General features: G+C 50.9%; 5 protein-coding genes across 5 annotated transcripts; 2 read left to right on the top strand and 3 right to left on the bottom strand.

Moving 5' to 3' along the window:
- Positions 1-747: 747 nt before the first annotated feature.
- Positions 748-1,380, bottom strand: ALTATR162_LOCUS11207 (uncharacterized protein; the record flags this gene model as incomplete). Its single annotated transcript, XM_043318849.1, has 1 exon — positions 748-1,380. The coding sequence occupies one exon, from the start codon at positions 1,378-1,380 to the stop codon at positions 748-750; it is 633 nt and encodes a 210-aa protein (XP_043174784.1).
- A 1,471-nt stretch (positions 1,381-2,851) lies between these two features.
- On the top strand, positions 2,852-9,384 carry ALTATR162_LOCUS11206 (uncharacterized protein; the record flags this gene model as incomplete). The annotated part of the gene is made up of 2 exons (XM_043318848.1): positions 2,852-9,051; positions 9,117-9,384. 2 exons carry the CDS (start codon positions 2,852-2,854, stop codon positions 9,382-9,384), a joined length of 6,468 nt encoding a protein of 2,155 aa, XP_043174783.1.
- Positions 9,385-9,567: 183 nt separating this feature from the next.
- On the bottom strand, positions 9,568-11,127 carry ALTATR162_LOCUS11205 (uncharacterized protein; the record flags this gene model as incomplete). The annotated part of the gene is made up of 1 exon (XM_043318847.1): positions 9,568-11,127. The coding sequence occupies one exon, from the start codon at positions 11,125-11,127 to the stop codon at positions 9,568-9,570; it is 1,560 nt and encodes a 519-aa protein (XP_043174782.1).
- Positions 11,128-11,849: 722 nt separating this feature from the next.
- Positions 11,850-12,764, top strand: ALTATR162_LOCUS11204 (uncharacterized protein; the record flags this gene model as incomplete). Its single annotated transcript, XM_043318846.1, has 1 exon — positions 11,850-12,764. One exon carries the CDS (start codon positions 11,850-11,852, stop codon positions 12,762-12,764), a length of 915 nt encoding a protein of 304 aa, XP_043174781.1.
- Positions 12,765-13,018: 254 nt separating this feature from the next.
- On the bottom strand, positions 13,019-14,390 carry ALTATR162_LOCUS11203 (uncharacterized protein; the record flags this gene model as incomplete). The annotated part of the gene is made up of 3 exons (XM_043318845.1): positions 13,019-14,109; positions 14,160-14,262; positions 14,316-14,390. The coding sequence occupies 3 exons, from the start codon at positions 14,388-14,390 to the stop codon at positions 13,019-13,021; spliced, it is 1,269 nt and encodes a 422-aa protein (XP_043174780.1).
- Positions 14,391-14,490: the final 100 nt, after the last annotated feature.

Raw genomic sequence — 14,490 nt, 5'->3', positions numbered from 1 at the left:
ATGCCACCCGCCTCTTGTGACGTTCTGTAGCACCCTGCGCCTTGCCGTTGCAAGTCGTGAACGAGCGACTGTTGATGATGTAGGCTTGTAGACAGATGGCATCCCGTCTCGAAATTCCTGCTTTGACCATAGGTCAGTGCTGGTCTTCCCTTCCTCAGCCGCGTCTCTCCTGGGTTGATTATCATAGCAATCTTGCATCCTCGCACAGCAGGTTTAACAACAAAAGCGACAAACTGGCCAAGATGTACTTAGCTGCTACAACACTCGACATTTCGATGCATGGCGAAGAAGCTTTCTATCGTGCAATTAAATAGGCTTCGAAGGTTAAAGGGTCACGGTGGTAGCACATTACTGTAGGTAAGAGCCTGATGAGATCTGCGGATGAATGTCTTTTCCTGTATTTTGCGATACATGTAAATTGAGACTGAGACGAAACTTAACGGCGAGCTCTTGAGCCTTGTTTGAACCACATGCCTTGATACAGCGCAGAAGCATGTAGCAAATGTAGCAGCAGTGGGAGGATGCGTTGCGAGATATAACCAAGCCCCCATGGTCATTATCAAGTCCTACGTACGCGCGGACGATGTGCCGTTGATGGACAGTCGCGGGTATAAAGACTTTTGTTGTAATGTTTGGCCACACCACGAGCGCGCGGCTGTCGTAGGGTCGCTAGCTCATGCTGGAAGAGCAGTTGGTTTAGTTTGGAAGTTCGTATAGCTATCCATAGAATAGCTTGTAGCCTGCCCTTCAAGTCTCACTCTTCTTCTCTCCCTGCGCATCGAAGCCGAGGCTTTCCAGTTGACGTATCAGCTCGTTGATCTTGATGACCTTTTCGAACTGTTCCGGTAGCAGCTTGTCGCCCTTGTCTTTCTTATCCTTCAGCTCCCGCGCCTGCCTCAGCTTCTTCGTAAGCTTCTTCGCTTCCTTCTCTTTCTCCATCTCAGGGTCGACAGCCTTCTCAGTCTCAGGCTTCGCATTGTCCTTCTCCTTCGCCTTCAACTCAACCGGCTTTTCCTTTTCTTTTGTCTCCATGGGGGCTCCCTGGTTCTCCTCTTTGCCATCACCCGCAGCAGCTGCAGCCTTTTTCCGAGCCTCCCTCCGTTTAGCATTCTTGTTTGCAGCAGGACTCGATGTGCTGAGATTCTCCTCACTCTTCACCGTCTCTGCACCCGGTACACCCGCCTTCCCCCTGTTGCGGAAACCCTCAGCGGTACGGTTCTTGTAAAGCTCAACATCCTCTGGTGGGCGGTAGCCTGGACGGACTCGAATCTCCTTGCGCAGGGAGCCGTCGGGACGGACGGATGCTGGGATGTGGCGTTCGCCGGTCGCTGAGGTGGTGATACCAGCTTTGGAAATTGCAGGAGTCTCTACAGAAGGCATCGCGTCGGTTGCGCCTGTTGTGATGTGGAGTGAGGGCAGGATGCGCCGGAGGATGTCAGGCAGTCGCGATGGGCGAAGACACACCAATCGTTTTAATGAGATGTCCCCAGGCTATTTCAGGCGTCTTCCAGGAAATGCGAGGATTTATGGCTGTGCGTCGTTAAGCGTGAATTGAAAGTCGTGGTGGGGTTGAAGGTAAAGTTCACGTCAAAGCGGAAGGCACGACGGACCAATTAGCGCAGCGTAAATCCCCGTGACGCGAGAGCTTGAATCTTGTCAACGAACCTCAACCTTTGACATCGCCAGCGAAGCACCACCACATCACTCTCCACCGTCTACCCAGCCCTCGCGACACCTTCAAAATGTCTGGCGTAAGTGAATTGACCGGATGACACAACTGAATGTGCGCTAATGACTACGCAGATACTCGGCAACGTCTACAAGCAAGTCCCTCGCGCATACCCTTCGATCCAACGAGACTAACCATCGGTTGCAGCGCGGTCCTCCGCAGCAACACCACTATGTTGTTCGCCGTTTTCGGCTCCGCCTTCGGTCTTCAACTGTAAGCCACAGCATCCGGAGAGGAACTCGGGGAAAGGAGGGGGGCTGATAGTAGCACAGCGCATTCGACACAGGCTCTGAGAAGATCTGGGACAGAGTCAACCGCGGCGTACGTCAGATTGTTCTGATAGACATGGCATCTGCTAACGTGCATCACAGCGTCAATGGAAGGACATCAAGCAGCGATACATGGAGGCCGCCGAGGACGACGAGTAGGATTCCAGCCATACCACAGTTCGAACATGAAATAGACACTTCTTTACGGTTCTTTGGAGCGGACACTGTACATTGTGGTGTATACTACAGCATGCGAAATACCAAGGCGAGATGTTGACCATTATATATGGAATCGTGTGATGAGATCCTCAGCAGCCGTGCATTTACTATAACAGATTTCGTTACAATGAAGACCTTAGTTGGTGATGAAATTGATGTTGTTATCGGGGTAATATTGTAATTCAGAGATCAACATATCTTTTGAGCAGACAAGGGACATGCCGCTCATAACGTACTTGGGCGGAGGACATCGGATGTAGAGGACAAGATATCAAGGCAAATCCATAAGCACATCCTTGGCTTAGTTATGTTCGGTTTCTTAAATGATACTGTACATGTGTCAGGCGACGTACTCCGCCTTTCCAGTGAAGGTGATTGCTCGCCTTGACTGTGGCTGCTTGGTGGCGTCGCGCATGTCTCGGGGGTCCGCGCTGCTTCACGAGCAATGACATAGCGCGAATCTGCTTCTCTCTATTACCACGCAACGCCAGGCTCCAGACAAACACACGACTCTTATCTTGGTGGCTGGTCCACAACACCGCTATCTACAAACAACTTTTGCCTTTAAATCTCCGTTGTTTAGCCCCCGCTTGTCGTCCCTCGCCCCCCACCATCCCGCTGCGAACGCTGCACGATGTACATGTCCTTGCACGAGCAGGAATTATGCCGACAGCTGCGCCAACTACCACGACGACACAACTATCGATTCGAGCTCGCTGCTGACCGGGAGCTGCGCGAAATTCTCTTTCGCTCCCTTGCTGGCCGCCACGAGTTCCTATCGCACTTGTTCCCCAATGGACTTCCGTCAGATGAGGAGAAGCCATGGAGCCTTCGCGACGCCCAGGGAGCAGTAGAGGGCGCAGAATATACACCGGCGGCGAGGGGAAAGCCATGTGGACATATATTCAAGAATGGCGAGGCTACATACCGATGTAAAACTTGCAGCGCAGACGACACTTGCGTACTTTGCGCCCGTTGCTTTGATGCATCCGACCATGAGGGACATCAAGTCTTTGTCAGTGTATCGCCAGGCAACTCTGGCTGTTGCGACTGCGGAGACGACGAGGCCTGGATACGGCATGTACATTGCAACATACACTCGATAGACCCTGAGCGCGAGTCCAAGGCCGCGGGCAAAGCAAGGGAAGGCCCCATACTGCCAGACGAACTCATAGACACCATTCGTAGCACCATCGCACGAGTACTCGACTATCTCATCGACGTCTTTTCCTGCTCCCCGGAGCAATTGCGCCTGCCCAAGACCGAAGAGTCCATCCGCCAAGACGAGCGCAACTCGCGCCTTACCTCGCGATGGTACGAGGGGGGAGATGACACAGAGGAGTGCGAAGAGTTCTGCCTCGTGTTGTGGAACGATGAGAAGCATACGGTCAACGACGTCAGAGATCAGGTTGCTCGCGCATGCAAACAGAAACTGGCATTTGGTCTAGCAAAAGCCTACGAGATCAACGACGTGGGGCGCAGTGCGATTGTTTATAGGACGGACCTTAACGAACTCCTTCGCATGGCCAAAATCATTGAGGAGATTAAGCTTACCGTTACCATTCGATCGGCGAGAGATACTTTTCGAGAGCAGATGGGTGGTGTCCTCATAGAGTGGATACAGGATATTGCAGGCTGTAGCGTCGGCGATGATAACCAGATACTTCGCCGCACCGTTTGCGAGGAACTCCTCAAGCCCTGGCGCGTTGGCAGCGAAGCGTCAAATCAAAGCATTGGCAAGAACGGTCTCGACGACCACGAGATGGAAGACAAGGAAGCTGAGATGGATGGCTTTTTCAACGGCATGCTGTTGCAGCGACGAGCTCGTATTATTCGGGTCCAGCGACAGCGAACCGCCGATACCAACGATGACACAACTGCTTCAGACGATGACGATGACGACGAGGGCGGGCCTGCAGCAGACACCCAAGATGATATGGACATTGACGAGGTCGGTGCTCAGGACAATGATGGTGATGTAGAGATGGGGGCGTATGAAAGCGCGGATGAGGCTCTTGAAGTGTCTGAAGCGACAATGGCAGGTTATCCTGCTCCCCCACCACCGCCGCCAGTGCCTGCACATCCGCAGCGAGGTCAGCTTGAACAGAGCGTCACACCGGCGGAATCAGATAGTGAGCCCATGGTTGGCGCACCGTCTCTTAGCCATGTGGAGCCGATGCTGCCGGTCCCAGAGACACCCCACACTCGATCGTTACCATTGCGGCCAGCAAGGCCAGCCAAATACTGGTTAGAGAAGCCTGAAAGCTACGGTAAGAAGCCTGGAACGCCACCTCATGAAGATCTCTGGCAACGGCTGAGACTCGATCATTTGATATTATATGATTTGCGCATGTGGAAGCAGCTGCGTATCGGCATACGCGATGTCTTCATCAGCACCGTGGTCACCATCCCTGAGTTCAAGCGCCTCTTAGGTCTACGCTTCGCTGGCGTCTACACGGCTCTAGCCCAACTCTACCTCATTGCCGATCGTGAGCCTGATCACTCCATCATCAACCTTTCTCTGCAAATGTTGACAACCCCGTCAATAACCTCCGAGGTTGTTGAGCGTGGCAATTTCCTTACCAATCTCATGGCTATTCTCTACACCTTCTTGACTACCCGGCAAGTGGGCTATCCTTCAAATGTCGACCCCAGAGCAACACTAGCTTTCGAGCAAGGAGCTGTGACTAATCGTCGAATGTATCACTTCTTCCTCGATATGAAGTACTTACTGGGCTCTGAGTTCGTTCAAGAAAGAATTCGCGAAGAGCCACGGTATCTCTTACAGTTCTTAGACCTTGTAAAGCTTCACCAAGGTATCTGTCCAAATGTTCGTCAAGTTGGCGAGCATCTCGAATTTGAGTCCGAAGCATGGATTAGTGCTTCTCTGATTACCCGGGAGATCAACAAGCTGTGTAGGCACTTTGCAGAATCCTTTGCCTGGAGCCGCGACGAAGACCCAACCAACATCCAGCGCGCTATACGTGCAGCCGCTAGAGTAGCCATCATAAATTCTCTAGGCGCTGAACGCAAACGCTTTGATCAGACTGAGCTCAAAGAAGAAACGAAGTTCAAGACGTCGCCCGTTTTTGAATTTGACGCCGAAACTTCTACCTTCTTTGGTCCATCTTACAAGATTGTCGATTATGTCGTCGCGACACAGCCGATGAGCTTTCACCATGCCCTCCATTACACTCTATCTTGGCTCATTGATCGAGCGCGAAGCATGGATCGAGAGGAGATCAGGAGATTACTTTTGTTCTCTCCTAGCGAATTACAAATGGACCTTCCTCTATCTATCCCTGTACACCAACCCGAAGATTATCTACTGGCGTTGTTCGACTTTCCGCTCCGAGTCTGCTCATGGTTGGCTCAGATGCGTGCAGGCATTTGGGTGCGGAACGGCATTACGTTACGACATCAGATGACGCAGTACCGAAGTGTATCACAGAGAGACGTCTCACATCAGCGAGACATCTTCCTCCTACAGTCCGCTCTCGTACTGTGCAATCCGTCAATCTTCCTAGCATCGATGATTGACCGATTCGGGCTGAATGGCTGGATGACTGGCAAATACGAAGCTAGCCAACACGGGTTCGAAGACAGCCAAGCTATTGACGTGGTCGAAGACTTTGTGCACTTACTCATCATCATCCTCAGCGAGCGCACATCATTGATACCTGCAGAGGATAACGATGAGTCTCAACTAGCATCGATGCGCAAAGATATCGCTCATGTGCTGTGTTTCAAGCCTCTCTCCTTCTCCGATATGACAGCACGTCTATCAGACCGAATTCAGAACATGGACGAGTTTCCTGCGGTCTTATCTGAGATGACCAAGTTTCGAGCTCCGGAGGGCTTGTCTGATAGCGGAACATTTGAATTGAAGGAACAGTACATCGATTTGGTAGACCCTTACCTTCATCAATACAACCGCAATCAAAGGGAGGAAGCAGAGAACATATACAAGACCTACATGGCCAAGAAAACCGGAAAGCAAGCTAGCGACATCGTCTATGAACCGAAGCTCCGCCCAATTCCTTCAGGCCTATTCCAAGATTTGTCAGCATTTACCAGGACACCGTTGTTTACTCAGGTCATATACTATTTGCTGGGATACGGTCTTAGAGCAACAACAGCCACGCCAAGCATCCCAGCCACTCGTGTCGAAACATACATACAATTTGTATTACAACTTCTTCTCGTGGCTATCCTTGAGGACAAAACAGGGGAGCACGGATGGTCTGAAAAGACGCCCGAGTCTTTTGTCACTTCAGTCTTGACCAAAAACGCGAATATAGGCATATCGGACCATCCCACTGTTCTGTCAATCCTGAAGACTTTGCAGGATAACGAAGCTTTCAAGTCGTCTGAACCGAAGATAAGCCTGATCCTTCATAGGCTCAAGCAACGCCAACAGGATTCGTTCATCATCGCAGCAGCAGCAATCAACATGCCGGCTGATAGGATGGATACTGCTTCACCTGCACCTCAAGACAAAGAGCACAAAGAGCTCAAGAAGAAACAAGCACTTGACCGACAGGCCAAGGTTATGGCAGCTTTCAAAGAGCAGCAGGGAAAGTTCATGGCTAATCAGGAGTTTGACTGGGGCGAAGACGACTTCAGTGATTTGGAAGACGAGACGGGCGGACTTGTTGAACAGGAGAAGACCCTCAAATATCCCTCCGGCACATGTATCTTGTGTCAGGAAGACTGCAACGAACAAAGGCTGTACGGTTCCTTCGGATACATTTCCGAAAGCAGGATTATGCGCCAAACTCCTCTGCACGATGATGAATGGATAGATGAAGTCGTGCAGACACCGAGTAGTCTTGATCGATCAGCTGAAGATCTGCGACCGTTTGGTGTGGCTGGTAAGAACCGGCGCACTGTGGAAAAGGTCACCGCCTCAGGTGAGCGCGTCACCAGTGAACGTCAAGAGTTAGGGAAAGGATTTCCTCCTCTTTCCGTGACGCCTGGTCCTGTCACTACTGGGTGTGGCCACATCATGCATTTTGCGTGCTTTGAAGTGTACCTGAATGCTACTCAGAGACGCCATGTCAGCCAGATTGCGCGAAATCATCCTGAACGGCCTGAGTTGAAGGAGTTCATGTGTCCACTCTGCAAAGCTCTTGGGAACATCTTCTTACCGATTATTTGGAAAGCAAAGAAGGTCTCTAGCACGGGTGTTCTTGAGACGGAGCAACCATTCGAGGAGTGGTTGGAATTGCAATTAGTTGCGACCCACAAGAGTCTTGAGAGAGGTCTGAAGGTCCCTGCAGACCTATCTCACGATCAAAAGATGCTCTATGAATACGCAGAACGAGACTTTATTCAGCCCATATCAAGTCGCTTGCCCGATTTGCTCAAACCGTCGCTACCTTCAACTGGCCTTGCTCTCTCTCAACCGGGACAACTCGCGCCTCGTTTCCAGGTCCCGGCTTTCCTAGGTGTGCAGCCTCCGGAGGCCGCCGAAGCTGGATTAGGTTCCTCTCAGAATAGCCCGGCTTTGACGCAGGATGCCCCAATGGGAGAACTGATTAAAATATACCATAGGTTGAGAGAGACCTTGAAGGTCAACAACGTTCACTCCTCGTTCGCATATCCGCATACACCTGCCATGACAAACGACTTCACTCACACGGATGCGCTTGCTCAGGCTCTTGGTTATTCTATCGCTGCCGCCGAGATTGCGCAGCGAGGCGTGCAATCTGAGTCGGTGCGTGGCACTCTGATCGATAAGATCTCTCCACAAGCCATCACCCATCTCCGGGTATTCTCTGAGACGGTCTCCTCGTACATTGCTCTCGGAAGCTTGCGAGGTCAGGGCCCGACTAAGACCCTGGATGAGTTCTCGGAGACCCAGCGCCGTCAGTTCCGCCAGCTGTTAGTTGGGCACCCAGGCATATCGGACCCAGAAGTGCTGAGCTTCGATCTGAAAGGCATTGCACCGTTACTGTGCCAAGACCCGTTCATTTTCCTCTCAGAATGCGCAGTCGGAGTTGTGCCAGCCACGAATCTCGACATTCACCACATAATGCGACTCTGCTATCTTGCTGTGATTGTCCGGGTAGTCTTCGTTTTCGCACTAAGTGTGAAAAACCAGTCAGCGGAAGATATGGCAGTGCATCCAGAACTCCTCTTCCCGCATCCAGAGCAGTTCATCAACGCAGACAAAGTCGGTAACGATTTTGGTTCTGAAGAACAGATGAGGAACCTACTCTGCTTCGCCTGCGTTGTTTCCAACGTCACTAACCAGGGCGACTCACCCGCCTCGTTTGACATCGACAACCTGCCCGTCCCAGACCGCTTCAAAGATCGTAATTTCCTCTACTTCCTACACACCATGGTCTCGACGTACGCTCTACCATTCGTCCGTAAAGCCGCTATCCTGATGCACGTGCGCTATGGTGTTGACCTCCCACATGTCACTGCCGAGCGCGCTGATGAACCTGAACTTGCACGCCTTTCCTCAATCCTCAGGCTACCATCACTTGACAAGATATTTGCTTCTTTTGCCGCTCATACATCGGCAGGCAATACAACGCGCTCCATCGTTGGAGGCTGGCTTCGCCATCTCCTCTGGGCACAAGCAGGCAACAATCCGCTCAAACCAATCATCTCACTCTCGCACCCAGCAATTTTCGAACTCGTCGGCCTACCAAAGAACTATGATACGCTAACCGATGAAGCAATACGACGTCGCTGCCCCACAACGGGCAAAGAATTGACAGATCCGGCACTTTGTCTCTTCTGCGGTGAGATTATGTGTAGTCAAGCCGTATGCTGCATGACGAATAAGAATCGTGGAGGATGTAATCAGCATCTAGCCAAGTACGTCATCTTTTCCCATGTCCTCTTTTACATGATTCAACATATCATACTAACTATCCCTACAGATGCGGTGGCCAAATTGGTCTCTTCATACATATCCGCAAATGCATGATCCTCTTCCTCAATCTCGATCACGGTACCTGGCATGTGGCCCCTTACCTTGATAAGCACGGTGAGGTTGATCCTGCGTTACGCCGCCATCACCAGCTTTTCTTGAATCAGAAGCGGTATGATGCGCTGCTGAGGAAAGTATGGCTTGAGGGCGGTGTGCAGAGCCTTATTGCTAGGCGGTTGGAGGGAGATATCAATAATGGGGGGTGGGAGAGCTTGTAAATTTCGATTGCGGCAAGGGGTTGTATCACGCTTTTACGTATGAAGGCGTGGATGGGAGTCAATCTTCCTCATGAATGCATGAATATGGAGTAGGCGTTATGCAAATCGGAATTTCGTTCACTTGTCCAGTGGATTCCCTGGTTTGCTTTATTTATGTTACATACTGTTTTGTACACGGTGATGCTACACTAAAACTTCGGCGCGTTTGTTATCTGCATCTTCGGTATTTTCCTCTCCTACTTGTGACTGCTTGGTAGTGGTCTGCTCACTTCCCAGGTCACTCTCCTCAGGCGAAGCAGAGTGCTCGTCATCCCTTGCAGAAACTGTTTCTGTACGGGAACCGTCTACTCCTGAGTTTGCACCCTCGACAAGCGGCATGTGTTCCAACGAAGTATCATTCGAGTGTCCTCCAGGTCTCTGTGTGTTGGCGGCCTTTTCCGACCCAATACCCCTCCAAGCCTTGTGCTCCAGCGGCAATACCCTCCTTACAATCGTACTACCCGCCCTCTTCTCTTCACTCCTCATACCCAGTCTCTCCGCAATCACATCTCTCCACGTAACAATCTTTTGTAGGTCGTTGACGAACATTTCCATGCCGTACACCAGCGACATCTCTTTTCCTAATACACCACTCCTCGCCTGGTTGTGCTCCTTGATTATGGCGTCTAAGAGACCGAGGATGTCGGCATCGAATTCAATGGCGTTATCGTCCATTTCGGTGAGGAGCGTGTTGATGGTCGTGTAGGAAGATTGTTGAATCCATGCCGTGCGGATAAGGTGTTTATAGAGCGTTGTCGTGGCGCCGAGAGCGTGCGAGGAGCGGCCTAGCCTTTTGATCGTAGGTAAGATAGAGAAGGGTAAGCGCGAAGAGGGGAACTCGGTGCGCAATGTGGAGACGGCAACTATGAGGTGGTGTGGATAGTTTTGGAAGAGAATGCGCGCATCGGAGCTGGGTGGATCGGGTTTGTGGACACTCTTTGGTTTGGACGACTTCTTCGATGTGCCGGTGCTGGCTTTGGAAATTGGCTCTTTGATACCTCCATTGCTGACGTTGTCGAGATCTAGACTACGCACTTTGGTGAAAACTTCGCGTTCGAGGGTTTGCCAGAGGGCGCGGTCGGTAGGGGCGTTGCGTATGAGTTTGTCGATTCGTTCTCGTTCTGCTAGACGCAATTCCTTGAATTTTGCCGCATCCACATTGGTGCCTTTCCTCTTGCTGGTCTGCGCTTTGCCTAGTTCCGCGTGTAGAGTTTCTTCCTTTGGAGACTGAGCCGTCGTCTTTGGCCTTTGAGGGACTGTACGTGATGCTCGCAACCGCGGTTCACCCTTCAATACGTCGTCGAAGACCTTATCCAGAGAGGGCTTCAGATGTTCTTCATCGTCTTCGTAATACTCGTCTGCTATCTGATCGAGCTCCACAACATGGTCTTTCTCCTTCTGCTGACGTCCCTCGGTATTGAATTTTCTATACAACTTCTGGAATGCAGCACGCTCAGTACCCGTTATAGTAGTCTTTCGTGGAGGTTCTTGATCGATGGCAGGTGGTAGATTCTCATCTTCGAAAGGTATGTCCTCTTTGTCGTATGGGCGTGATCGCGAGGCGATGTTGCGGCGAGCAATTGGTCGTGTGGCGGGCTGGCATTGCTGGATCGTCGGTGTCTGGTAGAGGAACGGAAGGAGCGTCTTGATTGGCGGAATGCGAGAGCGCGACAATGCTCGGACTGAATTAGAGCATATAGACATGGAAAGAGTTGCTACACAACAGCTGCAAGTCGCAAACAACACGAAAAGACTACAAAAACACGATGATGCAGCCCGCCGTCCAAGTCCCAAATCTTTCGAGATCGCCGCGGCTTAGTGGTGGTCTGAGCTCAACCTACCGCATCAGGAAGTTTCCAAAAACCATCGAAAGAGGGAGCGCGCAGCGTGAAAAGCAACGAAACCCAAGGTAATGGGAACAGTAAGATGTATGCTCATTGGCTAAGCTCAACAAACCGTATCAGGCAAGAAGCAGAATCCATCGATCACAGCACGTAGATTCTGATCTCCAGGAGGGCGTTCCATTGGTTAACATCAACATGCCGCTTCCAGTAGGAGAGGAAAATCCATCGATCGTGGCAGCAGGCGGCCCATTACTGAAAACTGGTACCAAATGAAGCGCACCACCCATTGGCTTAGTTCAATGTGCTGTATAGGGGAAGAAAATGAAAGCACATCGAAGCCGGCAGGGTTAGGAATCTCAGCATCCACGGAATACCTTAAATCATCACTGTGAAAGTCCTTCGTGACGATCACTGTTAACGTCACTATATTTCACGCCATGAGGCACACTGACCGATTTTCTAGTGACTACACAATGGAGTCGCAGCACTCAGTGCTTTCACACACAACATGTACGCTCCTTTCTATACAAACATGTGCTCTCCCCACCTTCAGCACTCACTCCGCAACCCCTCGACTCCACAATGTCTGCGATGAATATCCCAGCCACGACCATGCCCGGAAATCGCCGCTCGTCCGGCGAGACCCTGTCCGACAAGACTAAGATCAAGAGCAAGCCTTGTGCTACGCAAGATAGCTCACGACTGCTTAAGCTTCCTGCAGAACTGCGCGACATGACATACGGATTCGTCATGCATCGTCCAGATGGTATCAAGTTCCTGATCCAGAACAAACGTAACACTGAAGATGTTGAAAAAAATCCTGTGGAAGCTCGGCCAGTACAGAATATGGTTATCCAGGGTGTTGCGCTGAATCCCCTCAAACTCGTGTGCCGCCAGCTGTACATTGAGACCTTGGGTCTATTGTTGGAGAGCAGCAATGTTCATTTCAGATGCAGACTTGGAACGAACTTAGAGAGCAGACGACGAACGTTATCTCGTTTTATCGACCAGTGTAAGACATACAGGTTTGCGGCACTGAATCAGGTTACCATCGATGTCTCCAATTGCAAGCTTTTCACAGATCCTTTCCCACCGATAGAATTTGTCAAATCGCTACAACGCATAAACAGCAAGATTTGCGCTGAAACCCCACGCATCACCGTACATGTCCGTGATCACTGGTGGGATCAATGTGAGGTGGTAAGATATGAATGGATCCAGTGGGCCTTTGTACTCCAAGAGGGTCTTCGGAACAAGTCTACTATTGCAGTGCCAGACGCTGTGCGAGAAGACTCATGGGTGTTGGGAGTACAATTGTATATCAAACGTGCGTTCAAGCATACATCTATCTCAGAGAACTGCCGACTCATGTTTTCGAGTTACTTTCCGGAAGATAACGTCCATCGGGAGGCACAGGATTGGTATGGTGGCCATTTCAACGAGAAAACTGCGACCATCATTGAGCAAGCACGTAAGGCTTTGGAGGACGGAATCTGAGATGCTGGATATCATATCTTCGGGTGTCTGGAAATGTAAAAGTATTATGAAAGCGTCTCTTTTCTGGGTCTGGGCAATCACTCATCGCGTTTACTTTATCAACTGCGGAGATCTCTTAGCATTATGTATATTGTGTAGAAGTCTAAGTGAAGAGAAACGAAATCCAGCAGAAATAAACTCCTCTATGCAAGAGGGCATTGGCCACATTGAAAGCCCATCAAAAGAATACAGTAACCTAAGCTTATAGAACCATCTCATGACGTCGTAGGGGGAGCTCGTGTTGGCAATCCTTTACCGATACGAGCAATCTGCTGTCCGTAGTAAGCAGTCTCAGCTCCAGCTCCTAGAGCCCTGACCGGAATCTTGCTGACCAACCAACTCGGCTTCACAGCGTCCAACCTCAGGACCACATCACCACCTGCAGCCTCCTCTTTCAACACCTTGTTCGCCCAGCTCGCATCTATAGCAGCTGGTCGCGCCACACCAATCAAGTCACAAGCATTCTCCTCGAGCGCTGCGTGCATACCGGACAGACTGCGGAAACCTCCCGTGACCATCAGCACCACATCCGGGAATTTCTGCCTGACCACCCTTGCGAAATCAAGGAAGAAGGCCTCACGCTTTGCCGTGCGCTCTGAAACTGGCTTCTCACCCGGTTGTGGCTCATCACCCTTCATCATCCTAGGGTTCTCATACGATCCACCGCTAATCTCAAGGAAGTCAATGCCAGTGGCTTTGAGGTACTCGATTTGTTGCATTAGCTCTTCCATATCGCTTGCGCGTGCAACGTCCGCAGAGTTAAGTTTAATGCCGACTGTGAAAGTCTTTGGAACCACAGCGCGAATAGCCTTAATAATGTCGAGAACGATGCGGACGCGGTTCAGAGGCGAGCCACCGTAGTTGTCTTGACGTTTGTTGGTGTTGGGAGCCATGAAGATGTTCAGTAGATATCCGTGTGCGGCGTGTAGTTCTACACCGTCGAATCCTTGCTCGCTGAGATACTTGGCTGCATCAGCGTGCTTAGTTACAACATCTTCGATTTCTGCAATTGTCATCTCTCGCGGAGTGCCGAAGAGGAGCTTCTGCGCGGTCTTTGCCCAGATGTTATCTTCGAACTGCAGTGCGATTGGACTAGGTGCAATGTTCTTCTCGAACAGACCTTTGCTACCCGCTCCGAGAGGGCTTTGACGACCGGGGTGGTTGAGTTGGACGATAGCTGGGGTACCTTCAATATGGCATGCTTCTGCGTATCTTCGCCATTGGGCAATGACTTTGGGATCGGTGGTGGGGGCGATGGAGACGTCGAGGGCGTTTCCAAGCCAGCGCTCATCAATCATCACGTTTCCTTTAAATGTCAATCTTGAGAAAGGTCAGTAGGCGGAGATAAGCCCGTACCTGTTATGATACCACCCCAGCCTCCTTTCCCCCATGCTTTGTAGGCAGTCAGGAGTTGATCTGTTGGGTCGTGAGACTTGGACATGGTTTCTGCCATCGCTGCCTGTGGAAACGTTAGAAATATGGTCGCGTTGTGTTTGCTTTGTTATTGCTGACCTTGAGTAGCCGGTTCTTGAAAACCAGACCGGATGGCAATGTTACCGGATCACGTAGTTGACGGCTGTTCTGCATCTTGGATGTCTGTACGAGGGAACGTCGAAAGGCGTGTTGCATCAACTCGGGCTTTGGTGTAATATTGGTGTTGGCTGGTGTTATCTTTCACTTTGACTCT

The sequence above is a fragment of the Alternaria atra genome, assembly GCF_907166805.1.
Source record: "Alternaria atra isolate CS162 genome assembly, contig: 35, whole genome shotgun sequence".
NCBI classification, from domain to species: domain Eukaryota; kingdom Fungi; phylum Ascomycota; class Dothideomycetes; order Pleosporales; family Pleosporaceae; genus Alternaria; species Alternaria atra.
This window is presented reverse-complemented; position numbering and strand designations above follow the sequence as displayed.